This window comes from Mchenga conophoros, linkage group LG15 (assembly GCF_057382185.1).
Source record: "Mchenga conophoros isolate Kocher_MC1m ecotype Shallow Benthic linkage group LG15, M_conophoros_male_GT1.1, whole genome shotgun sequence".
In the NCBI taxonomy this organism is placed as follows: domain Eukaryota; kingdom Metazoa; phylum Chordata; class Actinopteri; order Cichliformes; family Cichlidae; genus Mchenga; species Mchenga conophoros.
Window position 1 is genome coordinate 6,036,528 of NC_140540.1, and position 26,115 is coordinate 6,062,642.

General features: G+C 40.4%; 1 protein-coding gene across 3 annotated transcripts in view; it reads left to right on the top strand.

Annotated features, from left to right (window-relative positions):
* vrtn (vertebrae development associated) overlaps positions 1–24,399 on the top strand; it is a 32,256-nt gene extending 7,857 nt beyond the window's left edge. Inside the window, exons 1-3 of one of the 3 annotated variants that reach the window (XM_085247149.1) lie at positions 15,084–15,367; positions 16,559–16,872; positions 21,176–24,399. In XM_085247149.1, the coding sequence (XP_085103275.1) occupies positions 16,561–16,872; positions 21,176–22,921 (2,058 nt within the window). In that variant the 5' untranslated portion in view covers positions 15,084–15,367; positions 16,559–16,560 and the 3' untranslated portion in view covers positions 22,922–24,399. Of the gene's footprint in view, positions 1–15,083; positions 15,368–16,558; positions 16,873–21,175 lie in introns of those variants that run through there. The other 2 variants (XM_085247151.1, XM_085247150.1) reach the window with 2 other exon arrangements.
* Positions 24,400–26,115: the final 1,716 nt, after the last annotated feature.

Below are 26,115 nucleotides of genomic sequence, written 5' to 3' on the forward strand. Positions count from 1 at the left end.
TTTAAAACAACAACTACACTAAAGCTATTCTGTTATACCTGTATACAAAAAAAATATTTCATAGTTCAGCAATACTGATCAATCTAATAAACTTAGACCTACACCATCCTCCCTATTCTGGTATTTTAAAGAGTACTTAGCGTAAATATTAAGCAACCTAACTAATAGGGTTCCAACTCCCAGCAACAACAAAAATAAATAAATAAAAAATAGGGAACCACCCCTCACGCTCCACCTTATGATGCTTAATCGACGTAATCAACCTTAATTTGATGCAGTGTAAAAAAAAAAAATGCACGGAAATCAATTATTTTTCAAGAAATATTAAATAGATTCAACATCTTTCTTCAACAAAATTGCAGACTGCACAGATGGTACCTTCCCAAAGTAAAAAGTACTATAGCTTACTAGGGTATATATATTAGACTTAACAGTTACTATATACAGTAATTGACTTCTATTCATTTTACATCAAATTAAAACTTTGGGTGTCAGATAATTATTTATTAAAAGCTCGACATTTTAAATGAGAATAAGAAAGAAAAGTATGTCTTTGTGCCCCCTTTTCCCTGTTAATGCCCTATCGGCCCCCCTGGCTAAACTTTGCTAGATCCGCCCCTGCACAGTTACCAGCAGTCAGCTACGTAGAAAAAGATCCTTGAGTAGAAAGTAATAATAAATAAATTCTAACAACAGCTTATCAAGCTTAAACGTGCTGCTGTTGTTCAGCCGCTGGTTTCCTCTTTCTGGTGCAAAGTGGACCAAAAACAAACAAGAGAGACGGACTCGCCACAGAAAAGCCGATCAGCTGATCATTAGCAGTTTCACGATTGAAGTAGCAGCCGGAGAGCGAGAGGCAGTCGCTCGTTAAGCTTAACGTGGGAATGCTTTACAAACATTCAGAGATGGATTTACACACTTGCTTTACTTCTCTCGGGGATAACTTTGTCGGAGATGAAATGCCAGGTTGCTAGCGAAGCTCCACATGCTATCCAGACCACCGACAGGTCCCGCATGCCACAGCCGCTCTATCATGTGATGCATACTGCTCCGACGTGCTAACGTCGTTCTGAGGCGAGTTACAGCGTGTTGCAAGTTTTGTGAGGTGCTTTCGTGATATTTAATGGATCGGATTACATTTTTTATTTTTCTCCGATATCCGATCCAGTAATTTAGGTCAGTATCGGACCGATACCGATACGTAATATCGGATCGGTCCATCTCTAATTTGTACTTCATTACTTTGCACCTCTATAAACCCAGCATCTGTTCCTTTAGCTAGCAGACACATTGTGCAATAAACTCTGCAGAAAGTTTGTGTGTTTTCCTGATATTTGTTGCTCTGCTTGCACTCGCTCCTCTTCTGCAGTGGTAGTTGGATGCTGAAGTGCCACGACCACAACTTATCGACATCAGCACTTAAAACGCTGTTTCAAATCCCTCCAGTCCACTTTAATGCCCGAGTGTTACACTATAAATGACACATAAATCATGCAGTGATGGATATTTTCATTTAAACTTTCACATTGTTTTTCAAACTATATCTAAACTCTAACCGATTACCAAATGCAGGGAAAATTACATCTTAGGATAACAACAAGAAGAGAAGTTGAACTAACTGTCTGACACTGAGGGCGACACAAGGTTGTGGATGAGGAGCTAAAACTTGAACAAGGCATGTGTGCAAATAGTTACACTGTAGTAAACCATCATAAACAGTTTTGTCACATCTGTTTAACAAAACCAAACCAATGGCTGATAAAAACTAGCACTAATACAGCATTACAGAATAACATCTGTATATTTATTTACTTGATAGTTAAGTAGAATGTGGTAGAAATATATAATTTCATATTAAAGGTATTTGCATATTTTTTTTTATCCAGAACAGATCTACTTACACCATGGACATAAAAACAATAAACAAATACATAAAACTAAATGAAAGCCACAGTTTAAGAGTAACAAGGGAAGCAAAACAACTAAAGACACAAAATTGAATACAAAATAAAACACACAAAATGCACACTTGTGATGTTATAGTTAAAAACACAAAACAAAACAAAAACCTTGGATGTTTTCATTTTTATTGACCTCAGTCGACACTGTCATGAGTTCAAGTGTGAACCAGAATTCATAAAAAGTTAGGATAAGAGAATCTTAGTGCTTAGATAATCCAACTGCATGGATTACATCCATTACCAAGGAAAGCCAAATTGTGCAGAGTATAATTTTATTTCTTTTATCTCCACCTGTTAATCCATTCTTCTCCTGTACTCATAAAGTATTTATATACTATATAGGTACTGAACACACTAAATTAAATGTAAATGTTCAGAAATTAGAAAAAAGGCTGTATTACAGCGTTCTACTGAATTCAATTTCAGTTGAAGCGCAATGACAGTAAACCTGAATTTTTCGTGAATAGATTCACACACGGGATGGTTGGTAATGTCATATTATTATGTGGCTGCTGCTTTTATCTTTGATCAGAACACATACAGTGGGGCAAAAAAGTATTTAGTCAGCCACCGATTGTGCAAGTTCCCCCACCTAAAATGATGACAGAGGTCAGTAATTTGCACCAGAGGTACACTTAAACTGTGAGAGACAGAATGTGAAAAAAAAAAATCCATGAATCCACATGGTAGGATTTGTAAAGAATTTATTCATAAATTAGGGTGGAAAATAAGTATTTGGTCAATAACACATCAGAGCTGCTTTTCCACCATCTCTGGACCCGCACCAGTTTGCATACAGGGAGAACCGGTCAACTGAGGATGCGATCGCCATAGTGCTGCACACATTATTGAAGCACTTGGAACACAGGAACACCTATGCACGGCTCCTCTTTGTAGACTACAGCTCGGCTTTTAATACCATCCGGCCATATAAACTCCGTCCCAAACTCCACCAACTGGGACTCAACTCCTCTCTGTGCAACTGGATTGTGGACTTCCTCACTAACCGCAGACAGAGTGTCAGAGTGGGTAAGAACACCTCTTCCACCCTTGTGGTCAACACCGGTGCCCCTCAGGGGTGTGTTCTGAGCCCTCTGCTATACACTCTCTTCACCCATGACTGTATTTCCTCCTGCGCGTCCAATCTCATTGTTAAGTTTGCCGATGACACCACAGTGCTCGGACTTATATCCAACAACGATGAGACAAACTACAGGACAGAGGTGCAACAACTAGAGTCATGGTGCCACGACAATAACTTGGTCTTAAACACCAAAAAGACCAAGGAGATCATTGTAGATTTCCGGAGGAAGGGTCATAACAACCATCTGCCTCTCTTCATTGGCAGTGAGGCGGTGGAGAGGGTGAGCAGTTTTAAATTCTTGGGGGTAACTGTGACCGAGGACCTGTCCTGGGGCAACCATATCACCTTAGTTGCACGGAAGGCCCAACAGCGCCTCTACTACCTGAGGAGACTACGGAGCGCACACATTCCCAGATCTCTGATGTTGAACTTCTATAACTGTGCCATCAGCAGTGTCCTGACGCATGGATTTCTAGTGTGGTTCCCCAGCTGCACCAAGGCCGACCAGCAAGCACTCCAGCGGGTGGTGAAAGAAGCTGGCAGAATTATTGGAACAATTCTGCCAGAGATTAGTAATATCTTCCCCACTTGCTGTCTGAGGAGGGTGCACAGTATCCTGCGGGACCAACATCACCCTGCGCGCCACCTTTTCCACCTGCTGCTGTTTTTTTTTTTTTTTTTTACGGGTTGTACGGAAGCCCCAAACGCAATTTCATTGTTCTTTGACAATGACAATAAATAATAATAATAATAATAATAATAATAATAATAACAAAAATACAACTCAATACTTTGTAACATAACCTTTGTTGGCAATAACAGAGGTCAAACGTTTACTATAGGTCTTTACCAGGTTTGCACACACATTAGCTGGTATTTTGGCCCATTCCTCCATGCAGATCTTCTCGAGAGCAGTGATGTTTTGGGGCAACATGGACTTTCAACTCCCGCCACAGATTTTCTATGGGGTTGAGGTCTGGAGACTGGCTAGGCCACTCCAGGACTTTCAAATGCTTCTTACGGAGCCACTCCTTTGTTGCCCGGGCGGTGTGTTTTGGATCATTGTCATGTTGGAAGACCCAGCCTCGTTTCATCTTCAAAGTTCTCACTGATGGAAGGAGGTTTTGGCTCAAAATCTCACGATACATGGCCCCATTCATTCTGTCCTTAACACGGATCAGTCGTCCTGTCCCCTTGGCAGAAAAACAGCCCCATAGCATGATGTTTCCACCCCCATGCTTCACAGTAGGTATGGTGTTCTTGGGATGCAACTCAGTATTCTTCATCCTCCAAACACGACGAGTTGAGTTTATACCAAAAAGTTCTACTTTGGTTTCATCTGACCACATGACATTCTCCCAATCCTCTGCTGTATCATCCATGTGCTCTCTGGCAAACTTCAGACGGGCCTGGACATGCACTGGCTTCAGCAGCGGAACACGTCTGGCACTGCGGGATTTGATTCCCTGCCGTTGTAGTGTGTTACTGATGGTGACCTTTGTTACTTTGGTCCCAGCTCTCTGCAGGTCATTCACCAGGTACCCCCGTGTGGTTCTGGGATCTTTGCTCACCGTTCTCATGATCATTTTGACCCCACGGGATGAGATCTTGCGTGGAGCCCCAGATCGAGGGAGATTATCAGTGGTCTTGTATGTCTTCCATTTTCTGATGATTGCTCCCACGGTTGATTTTTTCACACCAAGCTGCTTGCCTATTGTAGATTCACTCTTCCCAGTCTGGTGCAGGTCTGCAATACTTTTCCTGGTGTCCTTCGAAAGCTCTTTGGTCTTGGCCATGGCGGAGTTTGGAGTCTGACTGTTTGAGGCTGTGGACAGGTGTCTTTTATACAGATGATGAGTTCAAACAGGTGCCATTCATACAGGTAACGAGTGGGGGACAGAAAAGCTTCTTACAGAGACGTTACAGGTCTGTGAGAGCCAGAGATTTTCCATGTTTGAGGTGACCAAATACTTATTTTCCACCCTAATTTACGAATAAATTCTTTACAAATCCTACCATGTGAATTCATGGATTTTTTTTTCACATTTTGTCTCTCACAGTTGAAGTGTACCTCTGGTGCAAATTACTGACCTCTGTCATCATTTTAAGTGGGGGAACTTGCACAATCGGTGGCTGACTAAATACTTTTTTGCCCCACTGTAGAATGAGAGACAAATGAACCCAGTCTCATCATGCTATCTCAGTCTGATAATCTAATCTTTTATTTCCAGGATCTTAGAGCCTCTTGTTCCTCTTTCCACAGGTGTAACTGGGAAAGATTGTTCAATATTTTAAGAACGAGTTTATAATATTACATTTCCATGTGCAAAAGATTTTATCTGCTTCCTCACTGTATAAAATCTTGGCACAAAAATAGAAACTGATTACAATGCTGTACTACCAAACGGAGTCATCCAGGCATCTATATCATAGGATGATGAGTCAAAATGCATTCTGAGAATCAAAGATCTCACTGTGAAAGATGCTGGACATCACCACTGTCACTCTCCTCACATCAGCAAGCACTAATCAATCAAATCAATCAAATCACTTTTATTGTCACATCACATGTGCAGGCACACTGGCACAGCACATGCGAGTGAAATTCTTGTGTGCGAGCCCCACAAGCAACAGAGATGTGCAAACACAACAACACAAACGAGCAAAATACAAGAATGGCCAACCTGAAACTAATAAATATATGTACAATATATAATAGTGTATGCATTTCTGGATGTGTATACTAAATATTTTCCTACGTGTGTGTGTGTGTGTGTGTGTGTGTGTGTGTGTGTGTATACACATTTTTACAAATTAAATAGTAAAAAAAAAAAAAAAAAATAATAATAATAATAACAATAATAATAATAATAATAATAATAAAATATATAAAATATACAGAGTTGAAAATGTGCAAAACAAGTGGCATTTATATACAGTGTGGAGTGCATAATGTTGAAGTTCCAGTAGTGAAGCTGAGGTGTCTATGACGTGTTCAGCAGTCTGATGGCCTGATGGAAAAAGCTGTCTCTCAGTCTGCTGGTACGGGACCGGATGCTGCAGAACCTCCTTCCTGATGGAAGCAGTCTGAACAGTTTATGGCTGGGGTGACTGGAGTCCTTGATGATCCTCCCCGCTTTCCTCAGGCAGCGCTTCCTGTAGATGTCTTGGAGGGAGGGAAGCTCACCTCCAATTATCCGTTCAGAGCACCGCACTACTCGCTGGAGAGCTTTGCAGTTGTAGGCGGTGCTGTTGCCATACCAGGTGGTGATGCATCCAGTGAGGATGCTCTCAATGGCACAGTGATAGAAGGTCCTGAGGATGCGGGGGCTCATGCCGAATCTTTTCAGTCTCCTGAGAAAGAAGAGGCGCTGCTGCGCCTTCTTCACTGTTTTGTTTGTGTGTACTGACCACGTAAGATCCTCAGCCAGATGTACTCCAAGGAACCGGAAGCTGCTCACTCTCTCCACAGCAGCGCCGTTGATGGTGATGGGGGTGTGTACTTCTCTGCACCTCCGGAAGTCCACTATCAACTCCTTTGTCTTTGCGACGTTGAGGGTGAGATGGTTGTCTTGACACCAGTGGGTCAGGGCGCTGACCTCCTCCCTGTAAGCTGTCTCATCACCGTTGGTGATAAGACCCACCACTGTAGTGTCGTCCGCAAACTTCACAATGATGTTGGAGCTGTTAGTGGCTGTGCAGTCGTAGGTGTAGAGTGAGTACAGGAGAGGGCTCAGTACACACCCCTGTGGAGCACCAGTGTTCAGTGTGATGGGGGATGAGGTGATGCTGCCCAGTCTGACCACCTGGCGTCTGTCAGACAGGAAGCTAAGGATCCAGCTGCAGAGGGAGCTGCTCAGTCCTAGATCCTGCAGTTTCCTGTCCAGCTTCGAGGGAACGATGGTATTGAATGCTGAGCTGTAATCTACAAACAGCATCCTCACATACGTGTCTCTCTTCTCCAGGTGTGACAGGGCAGTGTGTAGTGTCAGGGCTATGGCATCATCAGTGGACCTGTTGTGGCGGTATGCAAACTGTAGAGGGTCCAGTGAGTCGGGTAGTGCAGAGCAGATGAAGTCCCTGACCAGCTTCTCGAAGCATTTGCTTACGATGGGGGTCAGGGCTACAGGTCGCCAGTCGTTCAATGAGGAGATGGTGGAGGATTTGGGTACAGGGACGATGGTGGCCATTTTGAAGCAGGCTGGGACTACAGACAGAGAGAGGGAAAGGTTGAAGATGTGCGTGAACACTCCAGCCAGCTGAGCCGCGCATGACCTGAGGACGCGGCCGGGAATCCCGTCCGGACCAGTAGCTTTGCGTGCGTTCACCTTCCTGAAGCACTTCCGCACATCCTCCTCAGACACAGTGTGCGCACTGACGTCATCCGCGGTGCGCACACTGTCCGGTCTCATGGTGTTCGCTGTGTCGAATCTAGCGTAGAATACGTTTAGATCCTCACACAGAGAGGCCGTGGTCTGCGGTGTGCTGGTTTTCCCTCTAAAGTCTGTGATCGTGTTTAGTCCCTGCCACATACTCCGAGGGTTGTCAAACTGTTGCTCCACCCTGTCCCTGTACTCACGTTTGGCTGCTTTGATCGTCTTCCGGAGTTGGTAATGTGCATGTTTGTAGTCCGATGTGTTCGCGGAGGCAAAGGCGGTGTTCCGTGCCGCCAGTGCCGCGCGAACATCTCCGTTAATCCAATCCACTAGCAACATGAAAGCCTTTTTGTAGGATAATAACAAGAAAGCCCTGAGTAACGAATCTATGCAATTAACACATTTTCTTGTTTCTCTCATAACCTCATGCCCGATGAAACATTGTCACTACAGAATATTCTGTTCACCTACCCAAAGCAAAAACATTGATATAAACAGCAACAAAAGCTGATCATTCAGACGTGGGTGCATGAAACTGGTGCTCAAATACAAGAGGACGCTCAGTATCAGATTAAGCAGCAGACTGCTTGTGATATAACTCTGACTGTCACTCTTCAAAGTCCCCAAAACAAGAAATTCAGGTGCTGGATGATTGTGGATGAGCAAGCCAAAATGTCAGTGGAGCTGTGGGTCAGGGTGTCAGGTTTGTTTAACTGTTAACCCTGCAGTAGACTCTGACATACTGAAAGTAAAAGAAAAGATAATAACAAATGTATTTTTGTAGCACTGAAAGGGAGAGAAAGAGGCTTCATCGTGGATCAAGAACCTGAACCTCTAAGTACAGATTTATTCTTATTCATATACAATAAAAAAAAGGTTTGTTTTGCATAGGTGAATTTATAATCCTCATTTACATATTTCAGATAATCCAGCAAGATCTATATATTATTTTGAAGTTGTTTTTTTTTCTAAAACCACCATTTGGGCATTGTAAACATTGCTTTTACCAGCTCAGACACCTGTGAGCATCATCCCAAGTACAGCAAAAGACAACCAGTGTATTTCACTTTTATTTATTTATTTGTTGGCAGAAATCTGTTTAAATTATTTTTCATACTTCGCTTAAAGAGACCCAATTAAAGAGAGCTAGTTAGAAGTGGTCCGATTATAATAGTGATGATAAAACCTAGTAAAGCTGAAATAGACCAAGACACTATATCAGCATTGCTTATTTTCTAACTCTTATTCTTTAAGATTAGATGTGGTGTTAAAGAACATGTCTCATCATTGCAGAACATTATTTCAACATTTAAAAAGTACCTAATCTCTATTTTCAGACCTCAAAGGACACAATACATGCAATCATATCAATAATATGAATGCATGTGTTTTTTATTTATTTATTTTTGTAGGAATTCAGTTACTTAATGACCCATCTAACGCAATTACTTCCATCAATGTAGGTCTTCAAAGAACGTAAACTGCTAACCTGCTTTTAAAGTGAATAAATATGTCTATTTGTCTATTTGTTTAGGTGATGAATGTAGATGATGTGATGCATGCAGACAATAATCTCTCTGCAGTCTAAGACACACTGTGGGTTCAAGAGTGCGAATCCACACAATACACCTGTGTCAAACACAAAAAGCATGCTGTACAAAACAAAAGAAAACCTTTGCCATGTGTTTAATATCACTACAGGGAGTGCAGAATTATTAGGCAAATGAGTATTTTGTCCACATCATCCTCTTCATGCATGTTGTCTTACTCCAAGCTGTATAGGCTCAAAAGCCTACTACCAATTAAGCATATTAGGTGATGTGCATCTCTGTAATGAGAAGGGGTGTGGTCTAATGACATCAACACCCTATATCAGGTGTGCATAATTATTAGGCAACGTCCTTTCCTTTGGCAAAATGGGTCAAAAGAAGGACTTGACAGGCTCAGAAAAGTCAAAAATAGTGAGATATCTTGCAGAGGGATGCAGCAGTCTCAAAATTGCAAAGCTTCTGAAGCGTGATCATCGAACAATCAAGCGTTTCATTCAAAATAGTCAACAGGGTCGCAAGAAGCGTGTGGAAAAACCAAGGCGCAAAATAACTGCCCATGAACTGAGAAAAGTCAAGCGTGCAGCTGCCAAGATGCCACTTGCCACCAGTTTGGCCATATTTCAGAGCTGCAACATCACTGGAGTGCCCAAAAGCACAAGGTGTGCAATACTCAGAGACATGGCCAAGGTAAGAAAGGCTGAAAGACGACCACCACTGAACAAGACACACAAGCTGAAACGTCAAGACTGGGCCAAGAAATATCTCAAGACTGGTTTTTCTAAGGTTTTATGGACTGATGAAATGAGAGTGAGTCTTGATGGGCCAGATGGATGGGCCCGTGGCTGGATTGGTAAAGGGCAGAGAACTCCAGTCCGACTCAGACGCCAGCAAGGTGGAGGTGGAGTACTGGTTTGGGCTGGTATCATCAAAGATGAACTTGTGGGGCCTTTTCGGGTTGAGGATGGAGTCAAGCTCAACTCCCAGTCCTACTGCCAGTTTCTGGAAGACACCTTCTTCAAGCAGTGGTACAGGAAGAAGTCTGCATCCTTCAAGAAAAACATGATTTCCATGCAGGACAATGCTCCATCACACGCGTCCGAGTACTCCACAGCGTGGCTGGCAAGAAAGGGTATAAAAGAAGAAAAACTAATGACCTCCTTGTTCACCTGATCTGAACCCCATTGAGAACCTGTGGTCCATCATCAAATGTGAGATTTACAAGGAGGGAAAACAGTACACCTCTCTGAACAGTGTCTGGGAGGCTGTGGTTGCTGCTGCACGCAATGTTGATGGTGAACAGATCAAAACACTGACAGAATCCATGGATGGCAGGCTTTTGAGTGTCCTTGCAAAGAAAGGTGGCTATATTGGTCGCTGATTTGTTTTTGTTTTGTTTTTGAATGTCAGAAATGTATATTTGTGAATGTGGAGATGTTATATTGGTTTCACTGGTAAAAATAAATAATTGAAATGGGTATATATTTGTGTTATGGTTAAGTTGCCTAATAATTGTGCACAGTAATAGTCACCTGCACACACAGATATCCCCCTAAAATAGCTAAAACTAAAAACAAACTAAAAACTACTTCCAAAAACATTCAGCTTTGATATTAATGAGTTTTTTGGGTTCATTGAGAACATGGTTGTTGTTCAATAATAAAATTATTCCTCAAAAATACAACTTGACTAATATTTTTGCACTCCCTTTATATATCACTATATTCTCAGCATTGATGTGTTTGATATATTAAAAAAGATCTGCTTCCTTTTGAGATTGAAGTTTTAATCCAGTGATTTTTCTTCTGTGTATTTCCTAAACATGTAAATGTAATTTAAGGTTTAAAATTTAAGGTGCAAAAGTGTGTTTAAATCTAAAATACACAGATGATAAGATTACAAACATGGTTCAGATGGATGATAATTGTGCTTTAGGTCAGAGTCATACTCTGACATGGATGGTCGCTATTAACTTGAGAGATTTGGTGATGACACCTGGTTCGCAGTATAGGAAGTGACAGTGGCAATTGCAAATTTTGGTTTCCTCTGGACAAAGAGATTTTCTGCCTACCCACGTCTAACTGACTTAACAAAAACAGCATATAGGAAATGCACTGGTCTACAAGCAAAAAGGGGAAAACTACAGACAATGACTAGAATTCATTACAAAAAGACCTCCCCACCCCCAAATGCTGTTTGTCAAGTCTCATGCTTTAGTTCTTTTCTTGGGCCTCTTCTTCAAAGCAGGCTCCACCCTGGACCACCTCTTCTGCCCAGGTTAATTAACAGGCAGCAGCTACAGTGTTATCTGATGTGGAAACCGTGTGCAGTGGTGAGAAATAAGAGTTTGATGTGAAAAAAAAAATCACTAATAAAAGTCGGCATGCACTGCATATGAGTAATACAGTTAGAACGGCAGTAATGTCATGGGTTATGTGGTGGGGCAAGAACGAGAAGCTGATACTGCAATATTAAAATATATGTGCATGCATAGATTGTCTGGGCAAAAAGGAAATCAATGTGTGGGGTATGGTTCAGCAGCCAAGTCGGCATCGTCACACCTGAATATTATTCAGGCTTGTCTCTGAGGATTTGCTTAGGGGCAATGAAAACAACACCAGTATATGCTTGAGGCATTAGAAATGCCACTGTGGCTCCGTAGGGAACAACAAACGGTCAGGTAAAGAAAGCTATCCAGCAAAAAGGTAGGTTTGTTGAAAAAAGTATCAGTTAAAAAAGGACGCAGCTAGCAGAACAAATCAAATTTAACTTTGTCCTACAGTATTATAACAGCCAGTCTGGAGCAAGTCTGGATGTTATAAAAACCCTTGGGTGATTATTAGAAAAGAAAAGAAAAGCTAGTAAAAAATCCACTGAGTTCATTTGTAGGGGCTGAGCTCTTAAATGATGAGCAGTGAGAAATCACCAAGATTTAATATATCAACTACTGTGTACTACCACACAAGAATCCCTTGAAATGGGACAGTAGACAAGCTCCAAACAGGTCAGTCAGCATAGGAAATACACATGTTAATGTTAAACAATGGCAAGGGTATTTAGGTAGTGCAACAAAAGAAAGACACCTGGAATAAGAAATTTTTGCAACTTTCAGCTGGGCAGTAGGATCAGTGATAAGAAAATGAAGCAAGAAGTGAGATAAGTAAAAGAAGAAAGTTGAAGAGATGTAAGTAGATGTTTTTAAACCAGCACATTCAACACATTCAACCTCTAAAACTAATTTTTATGTTTAGGAATGCAAGTAAAAAACTTAATCAAAGATAATAATGTGCTTTTTAAACAATATTTTTTTTAAAAATTCATTGATAGCAACAGTAATTATATTTTAACAATAAGAACAACAATTTGGTTAAAGAGCCTGGGCATATTGGTGGATTAACCATTACAGAAGCATAAAACATAAAACACAGTACTGAGCTGTTCCAACATGTAAACGATACATTTTGTGGTGGTCAAATAACTTGTTAATCACTGTATGCTTTATATGTTAAGTTCCAGAATTATCTGGCTGTACAATCTCAAGTTCAAAAACACTGAAAACTGAATTTTTTAAATATTTTAAAATATTTAGATTTAGGCAAATCAGTTCCATGTTTGGCCACTCCTATGCAAATTGTAGTACTTGTTAAATTGAATTAATTGCTCTGCAAACCAGGTGGAGTAACTGGGAAGAAACTGAAGCACATGTACACAAACAAAACACTGGATTGATAACACATAAAAAGCACAACAAGCACAACAAGTCTAACTGAATCGTTTAGCAGAGTCGCATGTTCATGCAAGTGATGGAGTACAAGAAACTGACCATTCAGCAATTTGTGCCATGAATGTTAATTAAATTTGTATAGAGTGCAATGTTAGATGCAATCTAAAGCTCTGTCCCTTCTTTCTCGCACTTACACACAGACATGCATCCACAGCAGGTAAGAAATTCCTGGAGCCGGTCCTGGTGCTGCCCTATTTACATTTTAAATACTTGCAGCCAGCCCACTACTGTGTTCACAGTGCAACGCAGCACAGCTAATCTACACACCTAAGGCTAAAGCCAGGAGTCTGCGGGGGTTGAGGAGATGGTGAAGACAAACACTGACAAGAAAGGTGGCATGAATACACATGAGGAGCCTCACTGGAATTGGCTAAAGGCACTTATTCCATACAATGTTAAGTAGAAGCAAATATCTTTATCAGATTCTGAAGACGTACGATTATTTTAATGTCAAACATAGGAATGCAAGAAGTGAAGATGGATAGAGTACCTTTTCTGCCAATTGCCTGAAAGCCACTAAAGTACAGATGAAATTTAAGAGCAGACATGAAGATGTTTTAAAATGTTACTGAACTAGAACTACATAAAATGTACTTTTCAGTCAAATTTGTAATGATGTGTGTGGTGTGTGGTCTCTCACACTCTATTCATCCAAGTGGAGCCTTCCTGAGATCAAAAATCACCATTTCCAGATGGACCTTGCCAAAATGGCACTGCCACACTGTACAACCTAGGGAAGACAAAATCCAACTCATATGCAATCTTATGGAAAAACAAGATTCAGTTTCAAATGAATTTCAGAGTAGCTTTATTGGCCAAAAGAACTATGTTCTCAAGCTTTTGAAACCAACCTACCCATATGGAAAAGGTATATATAAATCTTACAAAGTTTGTATCTGTCTTGTGTGAAACTTGTATGATAGCATACAAGAGTGAAAACAGATGTAAGATCCCTTGAAAAATTATATAAATGAAACGTGTATGTTTTGGATACTTACTAAAACAATATATAAAAGTAATGAGAAAGTGGCCACTTTCATGAGTAAATCATATAAGCCTGATATGATTCACTATATGAAGTAGCCCACATCTTATGCAAGTCTTTTATAAGTTTTTACTATTTCTTTTCCATATGGGTAAACTTCCTTGTAGTATCCAGATCTGACAGTTTCAGTTCCTTCTATAGATTATTCAGGCCAAAAAAATAAATAAATATGGCGGCGTATTTAAAAGCTTCTTTGCCTGTTTCACTTTGTGATTTCTGCATCACCATAGTGATCATCTTTCAAAATCTACATTTTAGTGAACCCTTTCTGTGGATGTCCACATGTTTTTAGACTTTAAACTAAGACAATGGATGCAAATCTAAAGGAAAAGAAATTGTCCACACACCTAGAGCTGCACTTTTTAACAAGTGGGTGTTTGTATGCATTATTTGCAGTGTTAACTATACAAACCAAAGTGTAAAATGTACCCATTCTACTGTAAACCCCCCACACAAGCAACCACATTCACACATTGACCAATTAGCTGATAAGCTTCAGACCAAAGCCTTGAACCCCGGTGAACTCAGGCACCAGTGAGTCTGCTCAGAACTTGGAGTGCACAGATCTTTGGTGTGTCCCCTGGTGTGTGCATCCACACACCAGGGGACAAATGCTCTTGTCCCCTGGTGTGTGGATGCAATGGGGGAGTTTTGGAGGTTTAAAAAAAAGTCCTCCAGAGAGGGTGTCCTCCAGCTGTGGGGGGTTACGGTAGAGTCACTGGGATTGTGTGTGTGTGTGTGTGTGTGTGTGTGTGTGTGTGTGTGTGGGGGGGGGGGGGGTCTCTGTGTGTGTGGAACAAAAGGCCTTGATCCCTGAAATCCTGCAAAAGGCAGGAGAGGAGGTGTTAGAAGTGATACAGTATAGAAACAAGTTGACCTGGGCTTCTGGAGCCTTTTTCTCCTCTCATGTCAACACCCTGTCTACACATATCCACTTCAATAACTAAGTAGCACTTACACTACTGTCTACCCTGGACAACCTAAAACTGATTTGTAGTCTTCTGAGTGGAAAAAAATATGATAAAAAAATAAACTGACAACGTGTATTTTTATGCAGCATAAACGTAAGGTTGGTCAGTTAATGAAGCAAAAATGGGGCCCTGCTGCTCTCTTAACCCGAAAGCACTTGACAAATAACCTTGAAAATGAACTTTTCAGTGTGAACAAAAACAAGCCAAAACGCGTTGAGGAAAAAAAAACTACAAGTACCTTCTTCTTATGGCCCCTAACACATTTGCTCCTGTTAACACTTCACTTTGAAATTGACCCTGGCACGACGTAAGGAGGAGCAGGCGGGGAAGACGAGAAAAGGAGGAGGTGTTTCGCGGGGAGGGACGGCGAGAGGCGTCCAGGGTCGTCCGTGGACTGTTTCCTGAAGGGAGGTGTCGTTAATCGATGTCCACATCTCAACTGCACACCGGAGAACAGGACTCCCAGAGGTTAAACGGACGCAATGGACTAAAACACTCGCAGCGTGAAAGCAATCTATGATCTGTGAAACCCTCCAGTAAGATACCAGTAAGAGTACGTGGTTTTCATTGATACTCATCTTAGGTCACTAGGCGCTCAGGTAAGAAAGATAATGGCTTCCATCATTGTTTTGGGTTGTGATGTGGAGTTACTGTTCGGCGTTCGTTCAGGGGTTTTTTTTTTTTGGGGGGGGGGGGGGGGTTTGGTGACTAAGAAGGCGTCAGTGGTATGTGTTTTTTTTTTTTTTTTTTTAAGTAATCAATAAGCGTTGGTAGAAAACAAAAACACGGGTAAATAAAACCCCCAAAACAAACAGGCCATGACGCAGCGCAAATTGAGCCATATACTAGGTAATGACTTTGAAATTGTTCAGATTTCTTTTCTTTCTTTCTTTTTGTCCTTTAAATAATGTAGCTAACAATTTCTCTATTTTAATAAAAACAAAAATAATATTCATCACGGGCCACTATGACCCAGGCCAATTTTACAGACTTTTTGTAATTGCATTTTTATTAGGCGACCTGTAAATTTACGGAAGTGTGATGCACTCATTTGAGTTAAAACAAAGTGGGGTTTTTTTTGTTGTTCTTCTTTCAATTAACGGGACTATATCTAAATTTTAAACATAACGTTTTATGAAACTTTCAATAATTAAAAGGTGTTATTTCACAGATGCATAGGACCTGCTTAGTTTAATCCAGTTTTATTTTGGTTTAGCTTTGACGCATTAGGAGATTTTAGTGTTTGTAATGTAACTGTATCGTACCTGTGCTGACCCCCTCGCTTCAGTGTAGGAGGGGTCAGGCCTGTTAGCTGCAGGTGAGAGCTTCTAGCAATGTTTTGGGCTCGCTTTAATTTTATAATTGATAATCAACATTTTATCACGTGAATACGCTGCGCTTCTGCTGAAAACACAATAATTTTACATTTAAATAACACTCGCTCAGATGAGTAGTAGAGACATGCTTTAATTTCCAGGTTAGCCTTTCCTTAATTAAGGAGGAGGTGGTGTGGAGTTATTTGTTACTAACAGCATTTGGTAATTCAGGATTAAAGTTGTTGTAGTTGTTGCTTTTACATGTTTCAGCCACAGTAATCTCAGTAATGTAGTTTACTTGTGATAAAGGCATTGGGATAAGATTTACCGGTCATATTTTATTTAACAGTTTAAATAATTAAATCTCAAATAATCTTCAGTTTTCCTGGGATCTGGAATTGTTCTCTCCCCCCACTGTTCTTCCTTTAGGTCTTATCTCCTCCTCCTTCCTTGCATCTCTGGTGTGATCCACAGGTATGGTTCAGAGGGACGAGGTCATGCTGTCTGCTCTGGGAGAGCTCCAGGAGGCCACAGAGAGCCCTGGCCTAGATGCAGTGACCAAAGTGGCCCAGAAGGTGGAGCAAGTCCTCGCTGCCTTTCAGCTGCCCAAGACCACCTGTCAGGATTTCCCTGAGTGGGCAGGAGTTGACGATGCCGCTCATGGTTTGTACCCAGCTGATGCACCCAGGGGCCTCCTGCCTCTAAACTGTGATGGAGAAGGCAACTTACTGTTTGATGCAATCAGCTTGCTGTTAGTGGGCAACACTGGACTGAGCTTGGAGCTACAGGTAAGCAGGATCGTGTGCGCTAATGGTCTAAATCTACTGCCTTGGTTCAAAAAGGTTACCCCTGGTTTTCGTGGAAGGGAAAACATTTAAGAACTACAGTCATTTCTATACACAGCCTCATTTCATTCATTTAATTTAATTAGCAAAGCTATGTAATGTTAAATATAAGGATTGTCTTTAATCACTGGATAAAAATAATTTGCTGTGACTTCCTGAAGTCTAGAACACATGGACCACCAAGTGCTGGAGTTCCTCCCTTGAGATGTGCTGCTAGGCCTTTTTTGTGGGTTTATCTGTCTTTTGTTTTATCTTCCATCACTGAAACACATGTTCTGTGACCTGGTGACTGACTTGACCGGTGGAAAAATATCTAATTTCTTCCTTTCCTTGATACACTTTTGTGTTACTTTTGGAATTTTTTGGGGGGGTCATCATTTTTTTGCACTTTGAAGCACTCTGATCAGCTTCACTTCAGAGGTGATCCTGTAGGGACTCTGTTACACTAGCAGCTGTACACTCCCAGGCCATAACGCTGCCACTGTGTCTGACATATAATGGGAGGTTGTTTTTTTTCCCATCATATTGATACACGTTCATCTCAACTAGGTGCAGGGTTTGATAGATTGTTTTAGTCTAATATGGCCCCTTTGTTCTTCAGTGTAACCAGTGCTTTGCACCTCACTGTAAACCTTTCATATTGACATTAATGTATCTCTTTTATATACTTTTAAAATGATGTGGCAAGCTCCTTAAGAGTGTTCTTGATTTCATTAGAAATGCTCAACCTGGTTTTTCTTAACACTCAAATAATTCTCTCATTTTGTACTTTTAGTTGCCTTCTGTGATCTTTGGGATATTTTTTTTGTGTGTGTGTTGCAGAGCTGACTGGTGTGCTTGTTCACTTGCCCTGACATGTCTTTGGATGTCGAATTTAAAATTAGAGTGAAAATCTGTAAAATGTAATTTAACACTTTGAATCAATTTTCAGTTATTATGTCCCCTCAATTGAAATAACAATTAAAAAGACATTACCTGGCCATGGAACTGCTTGTCAGTCAAGTGTCCAATCAATTTTGAGCCTTTAAAAATGGGGGACTATATATATTAAAATGGCTGTAATTCCTAGAAATGTCCTCCAATTTTTCTTATAAAACCACTTGAAATTGTGCACTTCAGTCATATATTGAATGCATGATTTAAAATCATCAACATTATTAGCGAATAGGGATCAGGTTATTCCATCTCAAATCATCATGTTTTTAGAACATCTCTGTTAAAACAACCTCCAATTTGCCAGAAATTTTGTATTTAAAAATTTGACATATACAATGATATGTCAACTACATTTCTAGATATATTTTTTAAAAGACCTGTCCACCTACTCTCAGGCCTCTTTCTTTTCAGATTGAAATATGAAGCAATGAGCATGGGTATCTCAAAAAAGTTTGAAGATAAAAACCTACAATTTTACTGATCTTTTAAAAAAAAAAATTTGCAAATGGCATTTCCCCCCCCCCACTAATCATGTTTTCCACTTGCACCTGCAAAGGTGTCAGCATTGCATCAATGTCAGCACAACATTTTCAGATCTTTTGTACTCTCAAACTTTAGTCTCGTCTGCATTTAGCAACTAATTTTCATTGTGAAATCATTTCAATATATGATGCTGTCAGAACAAATCGACTGTGAATGCAGTCTGTATTTAAAAGACCACTTCTTAAATTCTTAAACATCCTGGAGTAAGAACCACAATCATCCTCACTCAGAAATGCTCTCAATCATCTCAATCATATGATGCCAACTGTGAAAAGAATATTTAATCTGTGCAGCAGGAGGAATGACTGTTAATCAGTGTCTCTTGTGCTTCAGTGTAAGGGTATTGACTGCTAGCAGTCCTAATGTCCACGCAGTGAGAGAACTCTAAAGAAGTATAGCTTTTATTCCAAACTGAGGATGAGTTCATGTGGCATGGATCATATCAGAAGCTTCATAAGAAACGAGTGGTCCTTAAATGTCTTGTCATTTTTTTTAAAGGATATAAGCTAAGCAGTTTGGGGTTTCGGTTAAGGTTCAGAGTGAGTGACCAGGATATGTATGGGGCGCCGTTTGTAAAGTGAAACATGCTGAAATTAACGGCAACATTTTTCCACATTTAGCTCAAAACCTTACAAAAACATGTTTTTTCGAGTAATTTTTTACAACATTTAGTAAAATATTTGTAACTTTTCATCAAATGTTAAATATTAAATCTAAATGTTAAATGTTAAACCTAAATGTTTAGGCTAATATGCAAATTTATTGTACGAATCAACGGAAATACCAAAATAAAATCTTCCCGAAAACCTCCGGTGCAAAATTGTCTGTTCTCCTCCTCACTTCTCCCCGCCATGTGCTGCTTCACTTCTTGCCTACGAGCATGTCCAGCGATTTTGCTGGACATGTGCTGCAGCGATTGTGAAGTGGAGACTGCAGCTGCTAAGAGTGCACTACTGCTGAACCTTTGGATGGCCGACGAAACGGATCTTCCGATGTTTTCAGCTAAATCGCCGGACGTGCTTTCTCATGGTCCGTGCCAATGACTGTATAAATGTATAAATGACTTTTATACAGTCATTGATCCGTGCCGGGTTATGGCTGAATTCCAGTGGAATGACGGTCTCGCCATAATAGACGTTCCAGCCCTAAACATAACCGTATCCCTAACTATAACCTTATTCTTAACCTTTACTAGCAGTTAAATGACGTAAAATAGTGTTTCCCAAAGCGATTTTTAGAAAATGAACAAACGTGTAGATTGAGTCCAAACGGTTCTCATGTGCTCTCCTTTTTCCGATGCCGTAATTTAGGAACGTGTTGGGTACCCGAAAGCATAAAATGTTGACAATTTGTCACCTAGCGAAAATTATTACGCTTTGGGAGTGAGAACGTGTCTGACCACTACCGGCACACTTTTGCACCGGTGGTTTTCGGAAAGCTTTTATTTTGGTATTTCCGCTGATCCGTGCAATAAATTTGCATGTTAGCCTAAACATTTAGGCCGATGGCGCGATATGGCAGCCTCGCTTCTGTCAGTCTGCCCCAGGGCAGCTGTGGCTACAACCATAGCTTGCCTCCACCAGTGTGTGAATGTGAGAGTGAATGAATAGTGGCATTGTAAAGCGCTTTGGGTGCCTTGAAAAGCGCTATATAAATCCAATCCATTATTATTATTATTATTATTATTATTATTATTATTATTATTAACATTTAGCATTTAGATTTAACATTTAGATTTAGATTTAACATTTAGATTTAGATTTAAATATAATATTTAGATTTAACATTTAACATTTAGATTTAACATTTAACATTTAGATTGAATATTTAACATTTAAAATCCTGTTTTAAATATGAAAAGTTACAAATATTTTACTAAATGTTGTAAAAAATGACTTGTTTTGAGCTAAATGTGGAAAAATGTTGCCGTTAATTTCAGCATATTTCACTTTACAAACGGCGCCCCATAGATATGTGACCAAACCTTAAGGCTTGCTTCATGCAAAAAAAGGGAAGTTCTCTAATATCAGGATTAACAAATCAAATCTCCGTTAGCAAGTTGACGCTATGCAGGGTCTTTTAGGTGGGGATCATACTTCTCATTCATACATTCATTTTCATTTTGTCATCAGACAGTTAGAGCAATGGTCTATGTGGATGTCTGCGTGCCTGCCTATTTTTTTGTGATTGCACAGACTCGTCAGTGGAGAATTTACATAACAGTCTACCAACTATGCATGAACCCAGGACTTCAAAGAAGTATAACGTGAATGACTGGTTGGTTGCTGGGTCGCCAGCTAACAATGTCCGTAACTGTGTATAATACAGGCTTTAGAAGCCTTTTGGTATTTCTGAGCCAAGCAGTACATTTATTCTTGTAAAGAATAGACCAGATTGTTGATTTGGTCACTCCTTTTATTTTCCTTCAGCCCAAAACTAGCCTCTCTCACTTGTACTGACATGTCTTTTGTGTGTCATATTTAAAATTACAGTCAAAATGAAAAATACTTCCAAAATTATATCTGCCATTTGTCATGAAATAACAAGCAAAAAAACTCACATGGCCATCGAAGTACTTGTCAGTTCATTATCCAAATAGTTTTGAGCCTGTGAAAATGGGGACTACGTATAAAAATTGCAATTCATCAGCAGTTAATGCAAAATGGCCCCATGAATTAAAGTTGAAAGTCTACACTTGAATTTTAAAATTGGTGAACAGAAGCACAACAACAAAAATTTTCTTTGTCCCTGTTGTTGTCCCTCACAGGTACGAACCACAGTGGAAATGGCGCTGTGGAAGAGATACTACTTGTCTGGGATGATAGATTCTAAAATGATGCTGCAGGCTGTTCGCTTCAGTCTGTGTGCTGAAGAGTCTGAGGACATGGTAAAACTGCCTGGAACAGTATTGGAGGCCATCTTTGATGCAGATGTTAAAGCTTCCTGCTTCCCTGGCACCTATGCTAACATGTGGCATGTGTACGCCCTGTCATCAGTTCTTCAGTTCAACATCTACTCAATCTACCCCATGTTCAATCTGAAAATCAGGCCCTATTATAACAGAATCATACGCCCGAGGACCTGCCCCAAAGACTTTGAGCCCCAAACCATCCACATTATGTGGTCTGGTGAGTTGCAGTCCGAATCATCATTCAGACCCAATCATTTTGTGGCATTAGTCCGCACAAATGACCTTACATTTGAAAGCCCTAACAACACACAGAGTGTGTCAGCCATTAAGAGTGACGAGCAAATTCAGGACCCCCAGCTTTCTTATCCCAGTCTGAAAGACAAGTACAACATCACCAAGAGAACCTTCTATCGTTGGAAGAGGCAGACGCAGGAACACTGCAAAAAGTCAGCCGCCAGGTATGAGGCTAAACATTTCTTGCAAGCTTGCTACTTATCAGGCAAGCTCATCCCTTTGCACCTGTTTAAACAGTTCTTCCCCGAGATCTCTAGGTCATCTTATTACAACTGGAAGCATGAGCTCATGAAATCTGGAGGAAAATTCTCCACCACCTCTTCCACTGGGGAGACGAGTTCAGGAGATAGCACAGAGCAGGAAGCCTGGTCATCACCTGATGCAAAGCAGGATGAGCTGGATCCTAATGATAGCGTTGCCGGTATGTTTGGCCTCAACCTTGGCAAGCTGGATGCAGAACGTGCTCACAATGTTGCACATATGCAGGAAGCTAAGCGCTGCCTGCAAAATTGCATTGCCATGAACGCATCCTTGCCCTTCAGAATCTTTAAAAGAAATTTTCCAGGAATCTCAAGATCAACCTACTACAACTGGAGAAGAGAAGCCATGCTGTTCAACAGAGGGTACAAAGGCAGCACTGGCAGCAGTGAGGATAGCTCAGACAAGAGTCAAAGCCCCAAAAGTCTGTCACCAGAGCTGCGCAATGTCAGCCAGCCTGTTTTGGCAAGGATGAGGATCTACAGACAAAAACACAGAAGCTACAGGCTTGCATATATGAGCAAAAAACAGCTCAGAGAAGCTGCAAAGTTGCACGTCCAGAAGGCCAAATGGTCCCTGGCAAAGTTTAAGATGAAATTCCCCTCCATGTCAACTTGCCTCTACTGGCTGTGGCGTAGTAGCCAGAACCACAAAAAGAAAATGGTCACCCAGAACACAGAGGCCAATGTCCTCAAGACGCTGGAGAGCACAGGTACAGAAAACCAGACCACTGAAAGCAGGGTGGAGAGTCAGCATGTAGCCCCATTTGTTGAGACCCCTAAATTTCTAGAAAGGCCCACCATGCCCCCCTTTGTCCCCACCCACATCCTTCACAGAAAGGCACCTGTAGGTGAGTCGATGTTTCCGATGGATGTTGTGACTCTGGCCAACTTTAAGGCAAAGGCCAAGCTCTTCCTACAGCAGCGCTTTGAGGAGAAATCCTTCCCCACATTTAAAGAATTCAGGTCCTACTTCCCGTTCACCCCTCGCTCGACCTACTACATGTGGAAGCGAGCCTTGCATCACGGGGTGTCACTAATTCACGCTTAAAAGCTTTTGTGCCACTTAAAAATTGGCATTCAGGAGCAAAATGAAAGCTCTGCTAGTCTATGTCACGTTCATACCGCAGCGTTTTGTTCTAAACAAACTACCTACACATTGTTGCCTTATGTTCTAATGTTCTAAAAGATTGTATACATGGGCTTAGCATTTAAATGCATTCTGTCCTTTCCTCCCCCCAGTACCACCCCAGTAGGTCATTCCTCCCTCCTGGACATTTGCACATGCACATGTGTGAAAAGAAACTGAGCTGTGGGTCCATTCAAACCATGCATGTTACCCTCCAGGCAAAAGGCAGTTCAAAGCTTTTGTTTTGTGTCATTTTGTTTGAACCTGCATCTCCTACATTCTCCTTTAATCCCCATCCCCACTATATAATTCGGGTGTCCTTATTTTTCTTTAACTTTTTTATTTTCTTTAATTCTTAATGCTTAAGTGTAAGTTTTTCGTTGTAATTGGCCTGGGGATTTAATGATTTTTTTTTTTTAAAAAAATTTACATTTTTTTTTTATTTCTTTGAATGTAAACAACAGTGTTAGTTTTCAGATAAGATTACTTTTCGTTATAAAAAAACAGGGTTGCATTTTCCTTTCAGGTTGTTGTTGTTGTTGTGTATTTTTATTTTTATTTTTATTTTTTTGTACTACAAATTAGCGAGCGAATTGGTGAGCTGACAATTTAGGTAGTTTTTAAATGATCTTAAGATTTTGACATGCTGGCTTGACTTTTGTTTAGGAACTTAGTAGTTAATAGTACCAGTACACTGTTGGATGTATTACTTGAGTCATTACACCATCTAGTTCCATCTCCCAGCATGTCAGTTACTGCCATGTTATCAATAGGCCAGTGATACTGCAGAAACATCCACATGGTGTCCTTTTCACCTCGTGCCTCCATGCATCATTGGAGGCAGGAGTTACAGTGGTGTAAATCAGCACTGGTTTGTCAACCAGAAGACCTTGACTCCTTTTCCACTCCATTTAACTACTGGGTTAGATTTAGAGGAAATGATCTTGACATTCTTGGATTAAATGGCCACCTTAAAAAGGTTCCTGTATGCTAAAAAATCATGTTTAACAGACCAAATCGGAGGAGGTTTCCATTTAGGGTGACACTTTTCTCTTGACATCTTGTGCATATTTTTGGCACACCAGTGATTTGTGGCAGTATCTGACATCCATAGCAATGAGAATGTGATACACACTCTGAGTATGTACTTCAGAGTATTTTATTATTTTATTGTTGTTGTTTTTTTTGTTTTTAACTGAATCTAATTTTGTGAAAAAAAAAAAAAAAAAAGAAAAGAAAAAAAAACCAAACAAGCTAAAAATTGAATGTATGAAGACGTGCCGTTGTGCACACAATTTTAGAACTACCTACATCAGTAAAATATCTGTGAAGATTTCTTTTCATAAGCTACTCTTTTGTATTGTGCACCCTATGGATTCCCCATAATAAATTTAGTCTAAATTTGACCTGAGCATTTGTTTTTTGTTACGTCTGAAAAGTGTACAGTTAAGAATGCTGGCATGTTTTGTTTTTCTTCTCAGCACAGGTTTTGCTTCTTTTAACTGCATATGAACCTAAGAAGTGCAGTGCTTTATGTCAGCTCATGAACACGGGTTACCTGGTGCAAAGCATTAAAACCACCCCTTGTTTACTGCAAACATATGGAAGATTGGGGAAATAGTTGAATACCTCTACTTTTTCTAAATAACTTGGTCATCCTTCCAAGTTTTTGGATGGATACCAACAACCCCTTTCTGAGCATATCTAATCTTGTACTCCATCAACTGAATCCTGATTTGATTGTCTGGTAGAATGAATTGGACCACTTAACAGGTGAAATTGTTCATTCCATAGTGCGTCATGACCCAGAGGAAGTGAGGCATAGGCAGTATATTCATATTAACAAATTCCATGCTGTGCAAAACATAAGCAAGGCAAAAATAAAGAACAAAATCCCTTTATATAACCGCAGACGAGCAGGTCAAACCGAGCCAGTGGCTAAAGAATAACAATGAGCTTTGAGACTGGTTTTGTGGTTTCTGCTTGCCGCCTCCTCTCTGTTTTAGCTATTGTGCTCATGTTAATGGTCATAAGTGTGAGGGCGAAAGGGGGGAAGGGGGTAATTGTATGCATGCGGATAAAAGTGTTGGAGATCAGACCAAGAGATCCAAGAGTTTGGGGGAGGGATGGAGGTAATGAAGAGGAAGAAGGGCTCTGTGTAGCTTTTTGTGTTTAAAAATCAGCATTTAACCCCTTGTAATGAATAGCTGATGCCACACTGGAATTTTACTACAAGTAGAAATTCACAAGTTATTATAAATAGGTAGTTTCCAGCGCAATGTTTCTTACATACTCTTCAGTGATTTTACTTGCCCTGTGGTTGGACATCAAGTCTGGAAGCAAAACAATTTGTTAACTTAAGAAGGCTTTATAAAAACCGGGGATAGTTGTAACATTTTTGACATTTCTGTCTGTAAATTGGAGCTCTTTTAAGGTAGTGGATTCAAAATGTAATGCAAAGTATTTACATGTCTCTGCTATTAAATAGTGCAGCTATTTTCTCTGCAGCGCAATTACCCATTGCATGGTATGGTCTCAAACACAAAGAGTGAAATGTTACAATTAACCCCATAGTCTGGGTTAGTTGTAACATATCCTGGGGTGAAATGTAACACAATGAAATAAGGGTACTAACAAAACATTAACATGTAATCTTTTTTTATTCAACACATGAATGCACTTAGAGCCATTTATGTAGCTGTGTGTGTGTGTGTGACAGAATGCAGAAATCTAGCCTTTGAACATATTCCAACCCCCCCAAAAAAGACAAATTATGGAATTTTCTGCAACTGAATATTTCATTAATTTTGGTTGGTCTTCCTTGAGTTTGGCCTCATTGGCTCAGTGGGCATTATAACCTACAACTCTTGCACCAATTTTGAACATAACAATGAAGCTGAAAAAATGTAGTTGTGCACCAGCGTCGCAATTCCATTACTTTTTATCATGGCTTACCTTGGTGTGGTTTGCAAAGTGCTTCAGAAAGATGAGGAAACCTGTTTCTTGCACCCATCCTGATTTATTTCCACTACCAGTAAGTCCTACTGGTCCATCTCTGACACAGTGGTCTGCATAATGTATGTATGGGAACACAAACAGTGGAGGAATTGTGTTGC